Raw genomic sequence first — 20,124 nt, 5'->3', positions numbered from 1 at the left:
TACCGTGTCCGCAGTCTCTGGTCATCCCTGTACTGTGTCCGCAGTCTCTGGTCATCCCTGTACTGTGTCCGCAGTCTCTGGTCATCCCTGTACTGTGTCCGCAGTCTCTGGTCATCCCTGTACTGTGTCCGCAGTCTCTGGTCATCCCTGTACTGTGTCCGCAGTCTCTGGTCATCCCTGTACTGTGTCCGCAGTCTCTGGTCATCCCTGTACTGTGTCCGCAGTCTCTGGTCATCCCTGTACTGTGTCCGCAGTCTCTGGTCATCCCTGTACTGTGTCCGCAGTCTCTGGTCATCCCTGTACTGTGTCCGCAGTCTCTGGTCATCCCTGTACTGTCCGCAGTCTCTGGTCATCCCTGTACTGTTAATTAGTTTGCACTACTGTACGAGTTGTTTTTTCTAAACCAAAAGCTCGATATTCAGGTTTCATTGCAGTGTTGGCACTTTGAAAGAAATAAGTTGGTTTTGGGTTGCAGTTTGGGCACTCGGGCTCAAAAAGGTTCGCCATCACTGGTCTAAGACAACCTTTGTCTCAATTGCAGCACAGCCAATACATTTTCATTTACTAAGCTATAAAAAAAAATGAAAGATGGGAGCTTACTGATTGCTAAGGGCAGTGGCACCAGTTGAGATAGAATTAGTCTCTGAAACTTTTGAATACTCAGATAGTAAACTTAGTCTTTAAAGTGAGTCTGTGCTAGGCAACGTAAAAGGTTCACTTCATAGCAAGGTCTACAAGTCTTTATTCACCTTTCCCTTTCAGCTTCCTTACCCCAAAACCCATACATTTTCATGTCAAGTGTTACACTGACTAAACCCACTTAGGGCTATGTATGCCCACTTCCCATTCCCACAGGACAGTGCTTGGCCTGGTACTTGGCTGCTCAGACACTAAGCAGTGTGTGAAGCCTGGGAAGGAAACAATTATTCTTTATGCTAATTTAATACATGCTATTACATATCCTCCCACAGTTCCTTACAGTTGTGCTCAAAAGATTGCATGCCCTGGCAGAAATCGAGACATGTTGGCATTGATACTGAAAATATGACTCATCATGCCAAAATTATGTCTTTTATTTAAGGATAGTGATCATATGAAGCCATAATCACATAGCTGTTTGGCTCCCTATGAAATCCTAATGATAACTGAAATTACCCAGATGACCCTGATGAACAGTTTACATCCCCCGGAATGTTTGGCCTTGGTACAGACACACAAGATGACACACACAGGTTAAAATGGCAATTAAAGGTTAATTTACCATATCTGAGGCTTTTTAAATTGCAATTAGTGTCTGTGTATCAGACCAAATAGAGCTTTTTGCTCGCAACCATAAGCGCAATGTTTGGAGAGGGGTCTACAAGACCTTTAGAAACAAGAATACCATCCCCACTGTGAAGCATGGTGGTGGCTCACTGATGTCTGGGATGTTTGTGAGCTCTAAAAAGGCATGGGGAATCTTGTGAAAATTGATAGCAAGATGAATGCAGCATGTTATCAGAAAATACTGGCAAATAATACGCATTCTTCTGCACAAAAGCTGCGCATGGTACACTCTTGGACTTTACGGCATGACAATGACCCTAAGCACAAAGCCAAGTTGACTCTCCAGTTGTTACAAAAGAAAAAAGTGAAGGTTCTGGAGTGGTTATCACACTCTCCTTAACTCAATATCATCGAGCCACTCATATCTATGGGGAGATCTCAAACGTGCGGTTCATGCAACATGACTAAAGCCTTTGCATGACCTGGAGGCATTTTGCTAAAACGAATGGGCAGCTATATCATCTACAAAAATTCGGGGCCTCATAGACAACTATCACAAAAGACTGCACACGGTCATTGATGGTAAAGGGGGCAATACACCATAATAAGAACAAGACTTTTGAACAGGGGTCATTTAATTTGTTTACTTGTCACATTTTAATTTATGATTGTTCCATTCTGTTATGACGTACAGTTGAATATGAATTCCATAAGAAATAAAAGAAATGTGTTCTGCCTGCTCATCATGTTTTTCTTTTAAAAAAATGGTACATACTTTATTGCTTATTACCAATTCTCCAAGGGTATTCAAACTTTTAAGCACATCCGTAAATATCCTGGGGCATGCACAGCATGCTCTACATATTGATGCTTTACAACAGTATCTTGCTAGGTCTTTGATAATTGCAATACTTTCCTCCCAAAACTCTCTGACAGCTGGATCATGTAAAACTCAAACGAAGGTAAACTGTCTAAACCTCCTGGACAATTAGCAGCTTACCAATTGCTTTCAAGTGGAATCAAGGGCCAATATTCCCAGTACAAAGCCAGAAAATAGAAAAAACAGTTTTGGAGAAATTGGTCAAAGGTTTTGACTTTTCTTAATTTTTTTTTTTTTTTTGTACTGCTGTCTGTGTGATTTCTCCTTTCCAATTGTTGTGTTGCCTGGGTTATGGCAGATCTCTTAAATGAGAGCAAACATAGCAGTACATTTTTCACACTCTACAAAAAAAAAAAAACACTGGTTGGAGTACAACCTGTGTTCTAGCTGCAGTTTACAACTTGGCCGTAAGGTTACATGATAAGCACCTCCAAATGCCCAAGTGCTCTACTATGGAACCTTGCATGGTCACGCTGTGTCCTGCCACCTTCATCCCGTTCTAATGAGTTGTAAGGGTGCCTATCACACTTAGTGGCCAATGGGGAGGTGCGAGTGGTCTGGTTCTGCTGTTTTCATTAAAAAAAAAAAAAAAAAAAGTATCATGTGCAGATACCTGAACTTGTAATTCTACGCTAGGTTACAAGATACAACAGACCACAAGTACATTTATAATGACTGTGGACCCAAGTTCACTCCTGCACCCCTTCATGGTATTTCTGTCAAGGATAGTTTGAATTTTTTTAAGAGATATTTGTAGGAAAATTTTATGCCAATAAACAAACTAAATGTTATGAAATTGTCTGGTACCTTTGTAAGAAAATCTATGTACTAAAAAAAGTATTTATACCTGTCAAGCCTCAATGAAAAATATGCATGGGAGCGCTTATTTCTTGGTACATTATAATCTTCGTAAGACGAACCACATGCCTTCTGTAAAACAAACATACATGCATACATAAGTAACAATAAGTATCAACACCAACTGCAAATACAACTGCAACCTGGCTACTTTTCTTTTAACCTGTTGCCGTCAGCATAACATATATGTGTGGCGTCAACATGGTGGGCTTTAACGCCCACAGGGCGCATATATGCGTCACTGGGTGAACGATGTTTCTGTGCTGAACGTGCTCACAGCACAGAGATTGAGCTGCCAAATACAGCGCACACTGACAATCAGAAGCAGGACAAACCGGCTCCTGATCACGTGACCACTGTGACAACTAATCAAGATTAGATTAATTAGAAGTTCTGACTAGTTTATGACAGACACAAATAACATCTGTATGTTCATACTGTATGGACTTAAATGTCAATTCTGTGCTTGTGCAAATCATTGAAATGTACTACAAAGATAAAACTAAGCAAACAAACTCACTACCTCTACTAATTATACAGAGCAATAAGTACATACTATCATCAAGCTGTATTTACAAAGTGTTCAACTATTGTCAGTAAAACATTCTACACAGTATTTGCACTGTGCATTACCCTTCGGCAAGTAACATTTCTGAAGTTATCATCTTGCAGTCTTGATAATGGAGATGTTACTGGGATGTCCTCACACCAATCATCAGATTTTTTCTTTGGAATCTTAAACTATCATATAAATAAAACAAAATTTAGGTTAAACCTAAAAGGAGCTAAAACACATAAGAAAAATCCAGTAGAAAGTTATAGAAAATGTGCATTAATGTACAATTACTAAAGGCAATATGTTAGAACTGCAATATTGGAATTGCAAGTGTCCTCTGTTTTGTAAATATACACAGCTGAGTGAGTCACTGATGCAGAACAAGCATGCAGTCAGTGAAGCTGGAACTCCTGACTTACTTAAAACGGAACTAAAGTCCCACTGTAACTCACTGTGAGCAGGGAGTCTTTTTATTACAGAAGAGGCAAGCAATGTCTGCAATAAGCTACACCTACATGCCTGCTCACAGCAATCATTGGAATGTAAGCTGAGCTCCGCATTTGCAGCCCAGCCTTCAGTGGCCAGCCCAATCCTGTGTGTAGAGGTGACTAGCTCGTGTATGTATGTGTAAAAGTGACGTCATCCTGAACCAGCAGCCAATGAAGAGGCACAAAAAACTGCACACAGGAGAAGATGCTAGTGCAAGAGGGTGTAAGTATCTATGCATTTAGTTCCATTTTAAAGTGGTTGCAAAGGTAAAAAATGTTTTACCTTAATTCTCTGCATTAAGGTAAAAAACCTTTTAAGGAGTAGCTCTCTCACAACCCCCCTAAATACTCACTTGAGCCTGATCTCGGTCCAGCGCTGTGTACTTCTGCAGCAGCTACTCTCCCCTCTCCCAGCTCTCACAGGCTTGGCTCCTGCTTTTGTCAGTCAAAACCAGTGAACAGAGAGCGGAGGGCAGCTCCAAGTTGGGTTTGCACACATGCAAAAAAATCAGCTTTCTATGGGGGCACTCGCCGAAGAGGTGGAGCCAGGAAGGCTGGTGAGGGACCCCAGAAGAGAAGGATCAATGCTGCTCTGTGAAATATCACTGCACAGAGCAGATAAGTATGACATGTTTAATATTTTAATACAAAAATAGCTTTACAATCAAGCCTGCATTGTAAATCAGTTTCCTACGCTAGCCATACACTGGTACAGTTCTGGCTGATTCCAAGAAATCAGGTGAAACTAACAGGGGTTGTCCTGTCATTTTTTATTTCTGCCTCCCCTACATGCTAGCCGATGTTTAGAGGCAGGGCGATTAGAGGCACAACCCCCCCTTCCCTGCTGCCAGTGTGTCCAGGAGCAGCAGTGTTTTTGCAGAAAAAAAATTGGATATTTTTCTACATACTTACCTGTAAAATCCAATTCTTGGAGTACATCACGGGACACAGAGCAGGCTATTCATGAATGTGTGGGTCATATGCCACCTGTAGGTAAATGGACACTGACTGACCAAATCAGAGAGAAAGTCGTCCTCTATATAACCCCCCACCCCCATTCACAGGCAGTACTTCAGCCTTTGTAGCAATCAATGAAATTCCAGAAAGAGGGGAGGGACCTCCAAGAAATGGATTTTACAGGTAAGTATGTATGAAATATCCAATTTTTTGGGATGTCCCAAAGCCAGGGTGGATAAAAATCAATGATTTAAAAGAAAAAAAAAAAATCGGATTTTTTTTAAGTCAAATTTTTTTGATTTAAAATCGGATTTTTTTAAATAAATTGCCTTTTGAGGAAAATATATTACCATCCAAAGGTTATTCCATCATGAAATAAAGATTAGTTTTTTAATTATGTAGAATAAGGCTGTATATGTTAAATTTTTTTGGTAAATAAATTCCACTAATCCATTCACAATGTCATGCTCTTCCAGAGGATTTTGAAAGATTATTGGGCAGTTTCTCTGCCTACAAGATATTATCACAGATGGTTGGTTTACTTTTGCAGTTCTCAAAACTGAATTTGACTCAGCGGAGATCACATGCCTCTTCTTCACAGCAAAAATGTTATAACATGAACAGAGTTAAGAAAAAGACCTTAATCCTAACTTCTACAAACCTATGAATACAGAATCAACCCCTTCAGTGCTAAATTTCAAGAAGTTCAGTGAATAGAATAGAAACAATATTTTTCTGATTGTTTGGAGTGGAATAGATCTGCACAAGAAGAAAGTGAAACTAAGTGTGAGGAGGAAGGGGCTGACAGTCTAAGTTTCTTAAAATATATATATTTTGTTTAGCCAAATTAGTTAACAAACATGGATGTTTGTTTAAGCAAATAACATATGCTGGAATGTTATTGTTTCAGTTGAATAAATCTATTTAAATTGTTATTATTAAGGTAATGATTATTTTTCTCCTTCCTAAGTACAACAGAAGAGTTGTCCAAATACGAATGATTAACCTTTTAAACTGGGGATAAAAAAACGAATATGAAAAGTTGTTATTCTAAAAATCTACATCTACTTGCATATTAAAGTTATACCAGCAAGAATTAGCCTTTATGTAGAAAACTAGGATTTAAATCAAACCTTACTGACTAGTGATATAAATCGTCATTTAAATCAGTTTGATTTAAATCAAATCCACCCTGCCCAAAGCAATAAAGAAATTTTGGAGGGGAGGGTGACACTATGATAGCCACCGTCAACAATCCCACAAGACCTACTCAGCAGCTCGCAAAGCGTTGTGGCCAAAGGCAGAATCCTCTGCGGCTCTGACATCCACCTGGTACAACCTTGTGAGTGTGTGAACCAAAGCCCATGTAGTGGCCTTGCAAACCTGAGCAACTGATGCCTGATGGCGGATCACCCCAAAATGCCCTCACACTCCAGGTAGAGTATGCTCTCACCCAAAAGGGTAGAAACTTATCCTTCAAAACATAGGCTTGAATGATTAACTGGTGAATCCATTGAGAAATAAATAGTTGACCTAGAAGCCGCTTGCCCTTTCTGGGCCATTCTGGCAGCACAAACCAGGAATCCTGACCTGTGCCGCATGACCATCCAAAGTACATTCAGAGTATACAGTGATCTTTCCCCTGCTGACTGTGGACTAGGAAAATAAGAAAGGCGAGATACTGTTCTGATTTTAAGTGAAAACCAAAAACCACTCTAGGCAAGAAGATAGACGAGGACGCATTACCGTATAATTTTTTAAGACCAAGAACGGCTCCCTACTTGAAAGGGCTGCCAGCTTACATTCTTCCTGCTGAAGTGACAGTAATGAAATAAGCCACCTTCCGCATCAAGAGATTAAATTTATTGAATTGGCTCAAAAGCTGGCCTCCTCAAGAACAACCAAGATCAAGTTCAAGTCCCAAGGACACTCGGGTGGCATGACGGACATGACCATCCGTGTTCCATCTTTTACGAAGTACGAATCAAGGAGTGAGAAACAATCTCTGGGAAAAATGGATAGAGCCGAAATCTGAACCAAAATGGTCTTGTAATAGAAAGTAGTAGGAGTAGTACTGCCTGGACCATGAAGAAGGGGACATACCCCGAAAGCTTGTCCTCAAAATTATGTTAGTGCAAATAAAAAAAGTATCACGTCAGTACTCAATTGTTTCTGTCGCAAGTGCACTAATACGGCTACAATCACCTCAGGTCTTATAATGGAAGCTCCCTGAAGCCAGCTTCCTGGCGCTCAACAGTGCGTAAAAACATGAACCATGTTCCCCCAATCCTTGCAGACCTGGGCTTCAATAGCCCAGCCTTCAATCCTAGCTATCGTGAAGCAGGATACATTATTGGACCCAAGACAATAGCTCTGAGCAGAATGGAAGTATCCAAGGAGCGTCCCCTGACAGACACACTATGTTGGTGTACCAAGCCCTCCTGGGCTATGCAGTCAGTGGGACTCCTGAACTGGACACAAGCTAACTTGTTGCAAAACCTGGAAGTCTGTAGATCCATATCCAGAGCTCCCCAATGCCAGCAGATTTCCGAGAATGTCTTGTGATGCATGGACCACTCTGCCGGTATAAGCTGCTGATGGCTAGGGAAAACCCCATGCTAGTTTCCTATACCTGGAATTCTGTATGTACTGCTGACAAAGACAGCACATGCTATTCTGCCCCAGACAGAATGTGGTGCCCCTTTTTCTGAATCGCACGACCCTTGGTGCTACCCTGGTAGGGTTGATATAAGCCACTGGTGTGGGATTGTCAGCCCAAACATGACCACAACCTGTGCAGAGAGAAGGGGGAGAGGAGGGGGGAGGGGGGAGAGAGGAGGGGGGAGAGAGAGGAGGGGGGAGAGAGAGGAGGGGGGAGAGAGAGGAGGGGGGAGAGAGAGGAGGGGGGAGAGAGAGGAGGGGGGAGAGAGAGAGGAGGGGGGAGAGAGAGGAGGGGGGGAGAGAGAGAGGAGGGGGGGAGAGAGAGAGGAGGGGGGGAGAGAGAGAGGAGGGGGGAGAGAGAGAGGAGGGGGGGAGAGAGGAGGGGGGGGAGAGAGAGAGGAGGGGGGAGAGAGGGGGGGAGGGGGAGAGAGAGAGGGGGAGGGGGAGAGAGAGAGGGGGAGGGGGAGAGAGAGAGGAGGGGGAGGGAGAGAGAGAGGGGGGGGAGAGAGAGGGGGGGAGAGAGAGAGGGGGGGGAGAGAGAGGAGGGGGGGGGAGAGAGGAGGGGGGGAGAGAGAGGAGGGGGAGAGAGAGAGGAGGGGGAGAGAGAGAGGAGGGGGAGAGAGAGAGGAGGGGGAGAGAGAGAGGAGGGGGAGAGAGAGAGGAAGGGGGAGAGAGAGGGGGAGAGAGGGGGGGAGAGAGAGCGGAGGGGGAGAGAGAGCGGAGGGGGAGAGAGAGCGGAGGGGGAGAGAGAGGGGGGAGAGAGAGAGGGGGGAGAGAGAGAGGGGGGAGAGAGAGAGGAGGGGGGAGAGAGAGGGGGATAGGGGGGAGGGGGGGGAGAGGGAATGGGGGAGAGGGGAGGGGGGAGAGAGAAGGGGAGAGAGAGGGGAGGGGGAGAGAGAGGGGAGGGGGAGAGAGAGGGGAGGGGGAGGGGGGAGAGAGGGGAGGGGGAGGGGGGAGAGAGGGGAGGGGGCGGGGGAGAGAGAGGAGGGGGAGAGAGGAGGGGGGGATAGAGGAGGGGAGAGAGAGAGAGAGGAGGGGGAGAGGAGGGGGGAGAGAGAGAAGGGGGCAGAGAGAGAGAGGAGAGAGGGGGAAAGAGAGAGGTAGGAGATCGATCATTTATTGCACTCATCTAGGGTCCGTTGCCGTAAAAACCGACATGCAGCGATTGAGTCTCCTCTCTTGCTCCCCCTCTTCATGGTCAGCTCTAGACTCCGCCCTCCGGCCGTGACGGTTGCATGCACTGATCAGAATAGATGGCCAGCTGGCTGCAGAGAGGCCAGGTGAGTGGTGAGGGTTCATAAGCTGAGCCCACCTTCCCCTGTTCTAGAATTGCTGATCCCGCCCTCCAGCCTCCCGCCCGAGCCCTGATGAGCTCTCCCGCCCTGCCAAACCCTAGTCCCTGGCATCGTGGCAGATACGCCCCTGCCCGGCGGGCCAGATAAATGTCCTCGGCGGGCCGCATGTGGCCCGCGGGCCGTAGTTTGAGGAACCCTGATTTAAAGGCTCAGGAACACTTTGCAGGTGTTATGGCTTAATTAGCTGATTACAGTGGGACACTTTGAGCCTAGAATATTGCACCTTTTCACATTATTCTAATTTTCTGAGATTGTGAATTTGGGGTTTTCATGAGCTGTAAGCCATAATCATCACAATTATGACAAATCACGGCTTGAACTATCTTGCTTTGCATCTAATGAGTCTATCTCATATATTAGTTTCACCTTTTAATTTGTATTACTGAAATAAATGAACTTTTGCGCGATATTCTAATTTTCCGCGTTTAACCTGTATATATATATGAATGTGAGAGTTAGGGACTTTAGATTGTACACCTCTTGAGGGTTAGGGACTGATGTGAATGTACATATATATGTAAAGCGCTGCATAAATTGACGGCGCTATATAAGTACCTGAAATAAATAATTTTTGTTTTGCTTTTAGTAGAGATCATTAGTGTAAAATCTCATATGTCAAAGATGTAAATCCTTATCAGTAGTTACATACCCCAGGTGTATTTCTATTTGACTGGTTTCCTGGTGATGATTCTTTATTCTGCGGATTCATCATAACACTTTTGCCTCTCAAAAATGATTCTGTAAAACATAAAAAAAAAGATAATCATTGTTTTAATGAACTCCGGGAATTCAGCAACTTTGACAAAAGTTGCAGGCACACTATGAGCAAAGGTAAATGAGATGCCTACCACCTGGTGGACCTCTCTCTTTTATTTAGATCTAGTTTATTGTGCTACAACCAGATAGCTTCTGGATTACACCGGAGCTCCAAGGAAACTGAGACCGTAGACATTCTGGTCTCAGCTTCTTTAAGTGTAAAGTCAGTGCAGCTACTATACCTGCCCCTCCTCTCCTCCTTCCCAATCGCAGAAGACTTTGTGTTTTGTGAATGAGCTCACATAATACAAAGGCTTCTGTGAATGGGCAGCAGAGGGTAAGGGGCGGGCATAGCAGCTCTGTATGCTTCTCTCCTCTCTCACTGCCCAGAGTGTCTGGAGTGTAAATCCATCATGAAGCAGGCACCTGGTTGGACAGAATTCATAGTGCTCCTGCAAGTTTTACAAAGTTGCTGAATTTCTGGAATTCAGCTTTAGGTTACCATGAACTACAATATTAGCTCCCTTCACAAAAACTTCCACTAAAACACCTAAAGCAGTCCTATGGTCACAGCATATTACCATCAGCACTGTAATCCCCAAACAATAGTTATTGTTGACAATCCAATATTAGCTGAATCAATAAATCAATAAATTGCGAGTTCTGTCGGTCTGCCATCTCTCTCAACAACTTCCTGGATTCCCTGCATGCTTTGCACCTTCTCCTCTACTGTTTACTTTCAATTTCTAAACCACATATAATAAAGGTACCTTGCTGCCTGCAAACAGCATTTCCTATACTGACTCAGCCTCCTGAAACTGCTCCTCTCAGAACCTTGAGGGCCAGTTCACCCACAAAAACACACTCCGGATGCATTCCGGATACATTTTTGCTTACAGTTAACACCACCGCTCTCTGTTCCAATGCAGTTTTGATGCAGTTCCAGTATGGTTCTGTGCAGAAAAAATGCAGCAGGTTCTACTTTTTTTCTGCATTGGAAACTGACTGCAGTAGTGTGAATTAAAGCCAATGGAATACATGGAAGACACTGTGCACGCATTTTTGATACAGAAAAAAAAAAACCTCACTGGACTGCATCTAGTGTGAACTAGCCCTCATAGTTCAGAAGGCAGACTCTGAAATGTGTGACACAGCAGCACCTACTCACAGGGCATAGGAAATATGCATCACAGAAGTAATAAGAGTAGGCTAGAAATTATTGAAATATAACATGGAAATGAATACATCATTTTACATTTAGACCTCAGATATGCTTTTATGGTAGCTTGCGAAGGCCTGGACCTGCTTATGAGGAAGGGAATAGAAGCAAACTGCTAGGAAGGCTCTTCATGGGCCTGTATTTCAGCAGTAGGTGGCCCAATCTACAACAGGTATACCCATACATAGCGATGGCTACTTCTGATAGATATCTTTCAATTCCTAGTATGCAGATCCCAACCATGCATCCAGGGGTAGCAAGAAATCAGAGAGGAAAAAAAAAAAAAATTTACAGCTAAGTCAGAAATCCTTATTTCGCAAAAGTATAGTACAGGACACAGGCTTCTTTACATCTTGACCATGGGACATCCCAAAGCAATATAACAGAGGTGGGCAACACAGCAAACAAAGCTGAACCGGCCCAATACAGGGAAACCAGGTTCGCAACTCAAACAGAAGCTTGAAGCACCTTACGGCCAAAGCTGGCGTCAGCAGAGGTTTGTTCATACACTTTGCAAGTCTGAGAAACAGATGTGTGATACTGATAAGCCCAAGAGGCACAGACTGAACAAGTCAAGTGAAACTTAACAGGGAAAGGAGGATTCCTAACCTTCAAGGCATAAACAAAGTGATAATCTTCCATATCCATCTAGAGATGGTAAAATGAAATGCTAGACAGCCCTTGAAAGAGCCCACAGGCAAGACAGACAGAGAATCCAAGGTTCTAATGCAGGGGTGGGCAAACGTTTTGACTTGAGGGCCGCAATGGGTTCATATATTGGACCCGGGGGCCGGACCAAGAGTAGATAGTAATTCATCCCCCATATAGTAATTCATCCCCCATATAGTAATTCATCCCCCATAGTAATTCTTCCCCCATAGTAATTCTTCCCCCATATAGTAATTCATCCCCCATAGTAATTCATCCCCCATATAGTAATTCATCCCCCATAGTGTAATTCATCCCCCATAGTGTAATTCATCCCCCATATAGTAATTCATCCCCCATATAGTAATTCATCCCCCATATAGTAATTCATCCCCCATAGTAATTCATCCCCCCTATAGTAATTCATCCCACTATAGTAATTCATCCCCCCATAGTAATTCATTCTTCATATAGTATTTCATCCCCCACAGTATTATTCCCCCCCAAGTAGTAAGCCAAGTCCCCCCTGTGTCAATTCACTTACCTTTGCTCCGCACGTTCCTCTCGCCGTGTTCCCGCGCGGTTCCGGTCTTCAGGGCGGACTGTGAGAGGAGCCTAGCTCCCTTCACGTTCGGCACGCTGCCCCGCCTACACACATCCTGACAGCCAATGTTTGCCTGCCCTGGCTGTGTTTTTTTTTATCACGCTCCGTGGGCCGGATTAAAAGGTCCGCCGGGCCATATACGGCCCGCGGGCCGTAGTTTGCCCATTGCTGTTCTAATGGCTGTAGTGGCCAAGAGAATAAAGTGTTACTAAACCCAGGACCTTGCATCATCTATATCTGGTCTCCCACAGTACACACACCATGGAAATGCAATTATTTTAGTAAACAGAAACTGTTATATATCTGTTCACATCAGAAGTTAGAGCAGTCTTGTGGCTTCCATCTGTGTCCAGCACACCACTAACTAAAGCTTGTAGGAGGAGTTTTCTTTCTGCTCTCGGAGAATGGAAATCCCCTAACCTCTGTCTGGACAGTGCTGATTGGCCCTGTGATGATCACATGCAGCCTCCCAAGTAATAAAAACCTCTCTAGCAATACACACCAAACGGAGCGTGTGCATGCCTACGGTTCAGTGTGGAGATAAGTTGTGGTCGCTTGAAAAAGGGGAGGATCAGAGAAAAAAGGATCAAACAGCCTTTTTACACAATGCAGAGGATTAACCTCTTCCACAGTGACTATAACAAACATTCTTTACTGCATACACAGACTGATTTTACGGTTGTGAGTTTAGTAACACTTTAACTCACACTTCTTCTAAACAATGTAGAGAGATCTCTTTGTAGTGCTTTGGAGCAGGACAAAGAAAAATCAGGACAATATTCTGATTAAGGTGGAAAGAGAAAACTACCTTAGGAGGAAAAAAAAAAGTCTTGAGGCATGAAAACCACCATGTTTTTATGAAGAATAAGGAAAATTTCTTTACAGGATAAAGCCACCAGTTCTGAGACCCATCTCGCTGATGTGATAGCCATAAGAAAAACTACCTTACAAGTAAGATCAGCCAGGAGATTATCCCAAATAGGCTCAAAGGGAGACTTCTGTAAAGCTGACAGGACCACATGTAGATCTCAAGGCAAGACAGGTTTACAAAAACAAGAGGAGCAATGTGAGCATCCCCGAACAAGAGGAGCAATGTGAGCATCCCCTAATAGGAGGAGCAATGTGAGCATCCCCGAACAAGAGGAGCAATGGGAGCATCCCCGAACAAGAGGAGCAATGTGAGCATCCCCGAACAAGAGGACCAATGTGAGCATCCCCGAACAAGAGGAGCAATGGGAGCATCCCCGAACAAAGGCCTTCACCAGGGAATGAAAATGGTCAATGCTGAGACTTGACCCATCAGGGTGCTCAAGGCCAAATACTGCTCCAGACCATATTCAGGGGTGTGGAAATTTTTTAAAAAAATACTTGTCCAAGGACTAAATCAGTGCCACAATTTACTTGTCCCTCATGACAATCTACTTGTCCTGATAGAAAAAAAAAAAAAATTTTAACCAAAACCGTATTTAAATCGGAGGTGCTGTTAGGAATGTCTGGGACTTTTAAAAACAAAAGGGGCTTTATGGCGACTTAAACGTTTATTTTTTTAACATTGCGCTGTTTATCTCTTCCTCCCCTCCCTGCTTCTCTCCAGCATCGCACCCAGGGACTAGCAGGGAGGGGAGAGACCTTGCAGTGTAATGAGCACCGATTTGGTGCCCATCAGGGAAAGGGAGTATCCGGCTTATCCTTTATCACTTTCACTGCCAGAGCCATTTTTGTGTTTTTTGCACACGTTTAAAAAATAATTTTAGGCTTGAATATTACATAAAACCCCCAAATATTATATATTTTCTAAAATCAGAGACCCTAGAGATTAAAATAGCGGTAGTTCCAATTTTTTATGTCGTATGATATTACCGCAAATTTCAGTAAAAAATACACAAAATTAATTTTAGGGCACAAAAAAAGCAATAAATTACCCTATTTTTTGGTAAAATATAAAATATGAGGTTCCACCAAGTAAATAGATATCCTACATGTCAAACCTTAAATTTGCATGCGCTTGCAAAATGGCGACAAACTTCAGTACCCTATAACTTTTATAGGCGACCCTTTTAAAGTCCCTTATAGGTCATCAGTTTAGCATTATTAAGGTCTAAAAGACCCTGCATGTCTCCCCTGTGCTCCCCTGAATGTAATGCGGTGCACATTGCGCCGCATTACATTCTTTCCCGGTCTCAATGGCCGGAAATCTGTGAATGGGGAGCTGGAAGTGACGTCAAACATCACTTCCGGGTCAGGACAAGAAAAGGAGGGGAGCGGACGTATTCGCTCTCCTCCCTCCCCTCTAGATGCCGGCGCACACTGAGCCAGACACTTGGCAAGTGGGGGGTGTAGCAACCTTGCTCATCAGAAATGGACGCAGAGTCCCCCTTTTTATTAAAAGTATTCATTTATTCTTTATTCTCCTTTCCCCTACCTTCCTGAGAGGCACAGTGACAGATGTGTGTGTGTTAAAAGTTGCTGGCAGGCTAGAGCAGCAGGGGGCCCAGAGCTACAAAGGCCCCCCCAGAGGGGCATAGCCTGGCTGTCCAAAAGCCTGTGTAAACTCTCACCTCCTAACAGAGATAAGGCAGCTTCTCCCGGACTTGAAAGAGGTTGTAACCTCATAAAACCTACCAGCATAGGTGACAGAATTAAATGAACATTCCTCGAGTCAGTTTGTCCCCTATGTTTCATATCATGGATTATGAAGATGTATTTTTAATGCAGAGTCCGCCCGACGATCCCTCCCTAAACAGAGTATTGGTCAGTACTCAGAGCCACCCCCCCTTGCCGGGGGACTTTAAAACACAGGCTAGCACGCCTAAAAAGTTAAACTAAACACATCTCCCAATTTTAACATCAATATACCACCTGGGGAGACCCTTTCGCTCTGCAATGTGGATCTGCTTACAAACCAAGGCGTACTGGCAAGTAACTTAACCCATTAACTTCTCCCTGTTAACTCTTTGCTGTGCTATGCTGTTTTCTATATATATATATATATATATATATATATATATATCTTAGTTACATCTTTTTCTGTAAATATTTTATTGCGCCTGTTTGACTCTTTTAGTAATAAATCTTTCTTTCTGAAAGTGTTAGACTGTTTCTAAAGCGCTTAATTGCAATTTACGAATTCCTGCCTCAAAAGAGACGCTACTGTGTTTGTTTAATCCTCTGCCCAATCGGCCTGCGGTGACCGTATTGGACAGAGGACTTTTCAACCATTACAGTGTATATATGATAAAGAGAGTTTCCCCTTTCTCTGTACAAAAAGGGGTGGTGGCAGTGTAAGGGTCAGTTGCGTAATTAACTTGACCCAGTAACAAGCGCATCCAGGCTGCAGGCACAGATTGAAATCCATTAGCTGGGAAATCGCTGTGTAGGGTGCAGCTGGGTGTGGCATTTTTACGCACATCACATCGCAGTTTTAGATCGGTGGGTCCTTGGGTCATGAGTTTGGTGAGAAGGTCTGGGGTCGACGCCGTGATCGTGACATATTGGTGGTTGCGGTCGTGAGATTGTCGCATGTTGGTGGCGGCGATCTTGCGATTGTGACAGGGGGGCACCGTAGGCTGTGCTTGGCTGGCACCGTGGGTTGTGTGGAAGCAATCGGGCGGCAGCGCTGCCGCCGGAATGCTTCCACCTGACAGGTAAGCCCTGCTGCTTGCCTGCAGCAGGGCTGAAGGTTGAAAAATGCTACCTGCCCGACGCTCGTAACTACATGTCCCGGGCATGAGGAGATACAAAGTCAACATCCCTGCCATATTGGAGAAAAGACAAGATACATCCCATGGCGTACTATTGAAAATAAACATTCCATGCCTTCCAAGTGCAAAGAAAGAGCTTGCGAGAGATAGATTTCCTAGCTTTAAAGGGGAACTTCTCTTTCCCAATCAATTAACATTGACTATTCTGAATTCTCATGCTGCTATCATTAGTAAATACATAGGAAAGTATATCATATTTGTTTTAAACTGTGTTTTCTTACATTTCTTTAGTTTCCATGTCTAGGCAAATGAGGTAATACATCCCAGGAATCTTCAGAAGGGGTTTTCTAAGCTAAGCACACCCTCCTGCCTGTCTGCATGAGCAAAGGGCAGATGGATTCCAGGACGTAATTGCTATATGATTCATCTGCCCTTTTTCAAGATGGCCATGACCGGAAATGATAGGGGGTATTTTTCTAAGTGATTTTTCAGCAAAAAAAAAAGCATGGAGACATGGATGGATGGAGGAGTTTGCTTTGAATATTAAAAATAAATTAAATAGCACTTCTGGTTTGTGGAGCTCAAATACATTGTAGTTTCACTTTAAGCAGACAAGGAATAAGGGAGTCTGACAGATTTCAATCTCACAGGACTTTCAACAGCCAAGCCATTAATCGTAAAGGATGGTAGACCGATCCTTGACACAGCAGATCTGGATGGACTGAGAGTGCCTGAAGAATGTCTCTCATGAGTCATAGAATTTCTGAGTACCAAGTCTTCCTGGGCCAATTTGGTGCTACAGCTCAGAATTCCCTCCATCCTGGGCCTGTGAAGCAGTCAATGATAAATCCATTACCATGGGAAGGGGGAAAGGCTGTATATCAGCCATAACAAAATACCAGTGAGTGTGGAAAAGGCTGGAACCTGCCTTTCAAACCAAGCTAAAATTAGGTCTGCCTCTTGAAGGGCTTCATGGCTTCTGGTGTTGTCCTGATGACTGAGGTAAGCCACAGCTGTGGTGCGGTCCAATCCTCGTTGTTCACCCCTGAAACTGGTTGGTCCAACACATCAGTAATAGGAAAATGACCCCCAGTTCAAGAATGCTGATGGGAAGTCTGGACTCCATCAGTTGCCATGTCCCTTAGACCATTTTCATCCCTACAACATCTCCCCAGCCCAACAGGCTGGCATCCATCATGAGAACTGTCCAGGTTAATAGGAGAAAAGTCAACCTATTCCAGCACAGGCATGGCCAGCCACCAAGTCAGAGATATCCTGGCCTTGGGACTTATGCAGGCCATAGATGGGTCGAAAATCGGCCGATTTTTCGGCCGAAAATAAAATCGGCCGATTTTCGGATCGTTAGTGGGCTATTTGTTCGGCCGTTTTTCGGTATTTTGGCAGATATTTTTTATCGGTAAAGTTGGAAAAAAAAGCGACCAATTTTGCCGACCTTCGGAAGAGGAGAAGGAGGAGGAAAAATAAGAGGAATTCCAGTACGGCAAAAAGTGTCCCTGCAGAGAGCTCCGCTATTTCTTCTGACAGTTCCTTGACATTTACAGAGGTTGCAACATTGTATCTATTTGTTTCTATTTGTTATACAGATAAAAACATCTGTATCCTAAATGGATACAAATAATACATTGTTGCAACCGCTATAAATGTCAAAGAACTGTCAAAGAAATAGCAGAGCTCTCTGCAGGGACACTTTTTGCCGGCTGTAGACGGGATGAAAATCGGCCGATTTTTTTTACCATTGCTGGTAACGTCGGCCGCTTGAACGACCGATTTTTCGTTTTTTAAAAGAAAAATCGGCCGTTTTTCTCCCCGTCTATGGCCTGCATTACACTATATTGCCAAAAGTATTGGGACACCCCTCCAAATCATTGGATTCAGGTGTTCCAATCACCTCCATGGCCACATGTGTATAAAATCAAGCACCTAGGCATACAGACTGCTTCTACAAACATTTGTGAAAGAATGGGTCGCTCTCAGGAGCTCAGTTAATTAAAGCGTGGTACCGTGATAGGTTGTCACCTGTGTAATAAGTCCATCTGTGAAATTTCCTTGCTACTAAATATTCCACGGTCAACTGTTAGTGTTATTATAACAAAGTGGAAGCAACTGGGAACAACAGCAACACAGCCACAAAGTGGTAGGCCACGTAAAATGACAGAGACGTGTTCTCTGGAGTGACGAATCAAGCTTCTCTGTCTGGCAATCCGATGGATGTGTTTGGGTTTGGCAGTTAGCAGGAGAACGGTACTTGCCTGACTGCATTGTGCCAAATGTAAAGTTGGGTGGAGGGGGGATTATGGTGTGGGGTTGTTTTTCAGTGGTTGGACTTTGCCCCCTTAGTTCCAAAGAAGGGAACTCTTTAAGGCATCAGCATACCAAGACATTTTGAACAATTTCATGCTCCCAACTTTGTGGGAACAGTTTGGGGATGGCCCCTTCCTGTTCCAACATGATTGCACACCAGAGCATAAAGCAAGGTCCATAAAGACATGGATGAGCGTGTTTGGGGTGGAGGAACTTGAATGGCCTGCACAGAGTCCTGACCTCAACCCGATAGAACACCTTTGGGATGAATTAGAGCAGAGACTGCGAGCCAGGCCTTCTTGTCTGACATCAGTGCCTGACCTCACGAATGCGGTTCTGGAAGAATGATCAAACATTCCCATAGACACACTCCTAAACCTTGTGGACAGCCTTCCCAGAAGAGTTGAAGCTGTTATAGCTGCAAAGGGCGGGCTAACTCAATATTGAACCCTACGGACTAAGACTGGGGTGCCATGAAAGTTCATGTGTGTGTAAATGCAGGCAACCCAATACCTTTTGGCAATATAGTGTAGGTATATGGGCCTGTTCAAGGACTTAGGGAGTTTGTCCCAAGCAGTCAACACAATAAGCTTCAGAAGCCTGGAGTGAAATTGGGCAGATATCACCATCTCAAATGAGGCCAATACCCGCATGAAAAATCACACAGGATGCTTTTATTGAGTGCAGGGTCCAGTTGTGGGCTCAAATGTTCAACACTCGCTCCCGGGGGCAAAAACTCCAAGGATGAGGGCCATGTCCAAGACGGTCTTTCAGGATTAGAAAATGGTGCACATTATGCTTATGACTGCACACTAGGCCATGGTTGTGACACAATGCTCCCAGCCTAAGGAGCTCTCGCCATCCACTAGGCAGGAACCTACCCCCAGGGTGGGGGGGAAGCACTGGTCTGGACCAGGCTACAGGCACCTTACGAAGGAAAAGACCATCAGTTGAAAATGTATTCTAGCCATTGGAATGCAATTAACACACAAACATGCCTAAATGTGTTTAGTGTTTATGCGCGTTCTGCGTTTTTTTCTGTCCAAAATCTCCCTTCCTGAATGTGCTGGTAATGTGGGTTTTTTCAGCCTATAAACACTCCTCTTCTAATACGCCTGTAAACACCTATAGGCTTGCAGACAAACTGACAGAGGGGCGTTTACAGGCTGAAAAAAAGAATGCCAAGGGCCCATAGAGGGGTCTTTTTTATGCCCAGTGTGCATGGGGCCTTAACTTTACTGAAATATAACAAAATGACATTCCATTTATAGTCTATGCATGTTATGATGAGCTGCGTTTTGTAAAAATACAGCAGCGCACTGCAACCCACCCAAACACAATGTTGTGCTGTGAAGAGGGCACACGGAGAGCCATTGTTTTCTATGTGCCCTTGCACATCAACAGATATGGTATGAAGGAGCTTTATGGGGGTGAGGGGGGCAGTGATTTTGTCAATAGACGGAATAAGGCTCGATGTACAACACTTACATATAAGGACCATCACCCACACACATCTAGACATGTGCATTTATTTATAGAGCTGATCCCTGTATGTCCCCCAATGGCAGATCCCCCCCACACACACAACACGGAAGCACAAATGAGATGAAAGCTCCCACCTTGCAAATATCGACCAACGACGTCACCGTCTTCCACCCTGTAGTACAGCTACTTCCGGATAGTCATAGCTCTCCCACAGATTGTTATGGATGTCAGACGATTAGCACAGTGCAAACTTTACCTGCCTCCCTTCACAGATCTCCCCCCTCCTCCTCCTCCTGCTGCTCCCAGCTCAGCATCCTCGGCTCTCGGACGTGACGTCTAGCAGAAGGCATAACACAATCACGTGAGCA

The 20,124-nt window shown here is 44.2% G+C and overlaps 1 protein-coding gene across 2 annotated transcripts in view; it reads right to left on the bottom strand.

Annotated features, from left to right (window-relative positions):
* SENP7 (SUMO specific peptidase 7) overlaps nt 1-20,103 on the bottom strand; it is a 96,834-nt gene extending 76,731 nt beyond the window's left edge. Inside the window, exons 1-4 of one of the 2 annotated variants that reach the window (XM_089652923.1) lie at nt 20,013-20,103; nt 9,671-9,759; nt 3,638-3,745; nt 2,994-3,076 (exon numbers count right to left, since the gene is read on the bottom strand). In XM_089652923.1, the coding sequence (XP_089509049.1) occupies nt 2,994-3,076; nt 3,638-3,745; nt 9,671-9,733 (254 nt within the window). In that variant the 5' untranslated portion in view covers nt 9,734-9,759; nt 20,013-20,103. Of the gene's footprint in view, nt 1-2,993; nt 3,077-3,637; nt 3,746-9,670; nt 9,760-19,890 lie in introns of both variants that reach the window. The other variant, XM_089652922.1, reaches the window with a different exon arrangement.
* Nucleotides 20,104-20,124: the final 21 nt, after the last annotated feature.

This window comes from Staurois parvus, unplaced genomic scaffold, assembly GCF_062004578.1.
Source record: "Staurois parvus isolate SC_StPar_1 unplaced genomic scaffold, SC_StPar_1.0 ptg000696l, whole genome shotgun sequence".
Taxonomy (NCBI): domain Eukaryota; kingdom Metazoa; phylum Chordata; class Amphibia; order Anura; family Ranidae; genus Staurois; species Staurois parvus.
The sequence above is the reverse complement of the archived record's forward strand: the minus strand, read 5'-3'. Positions and strand labels throughout refer to the sequence as shown.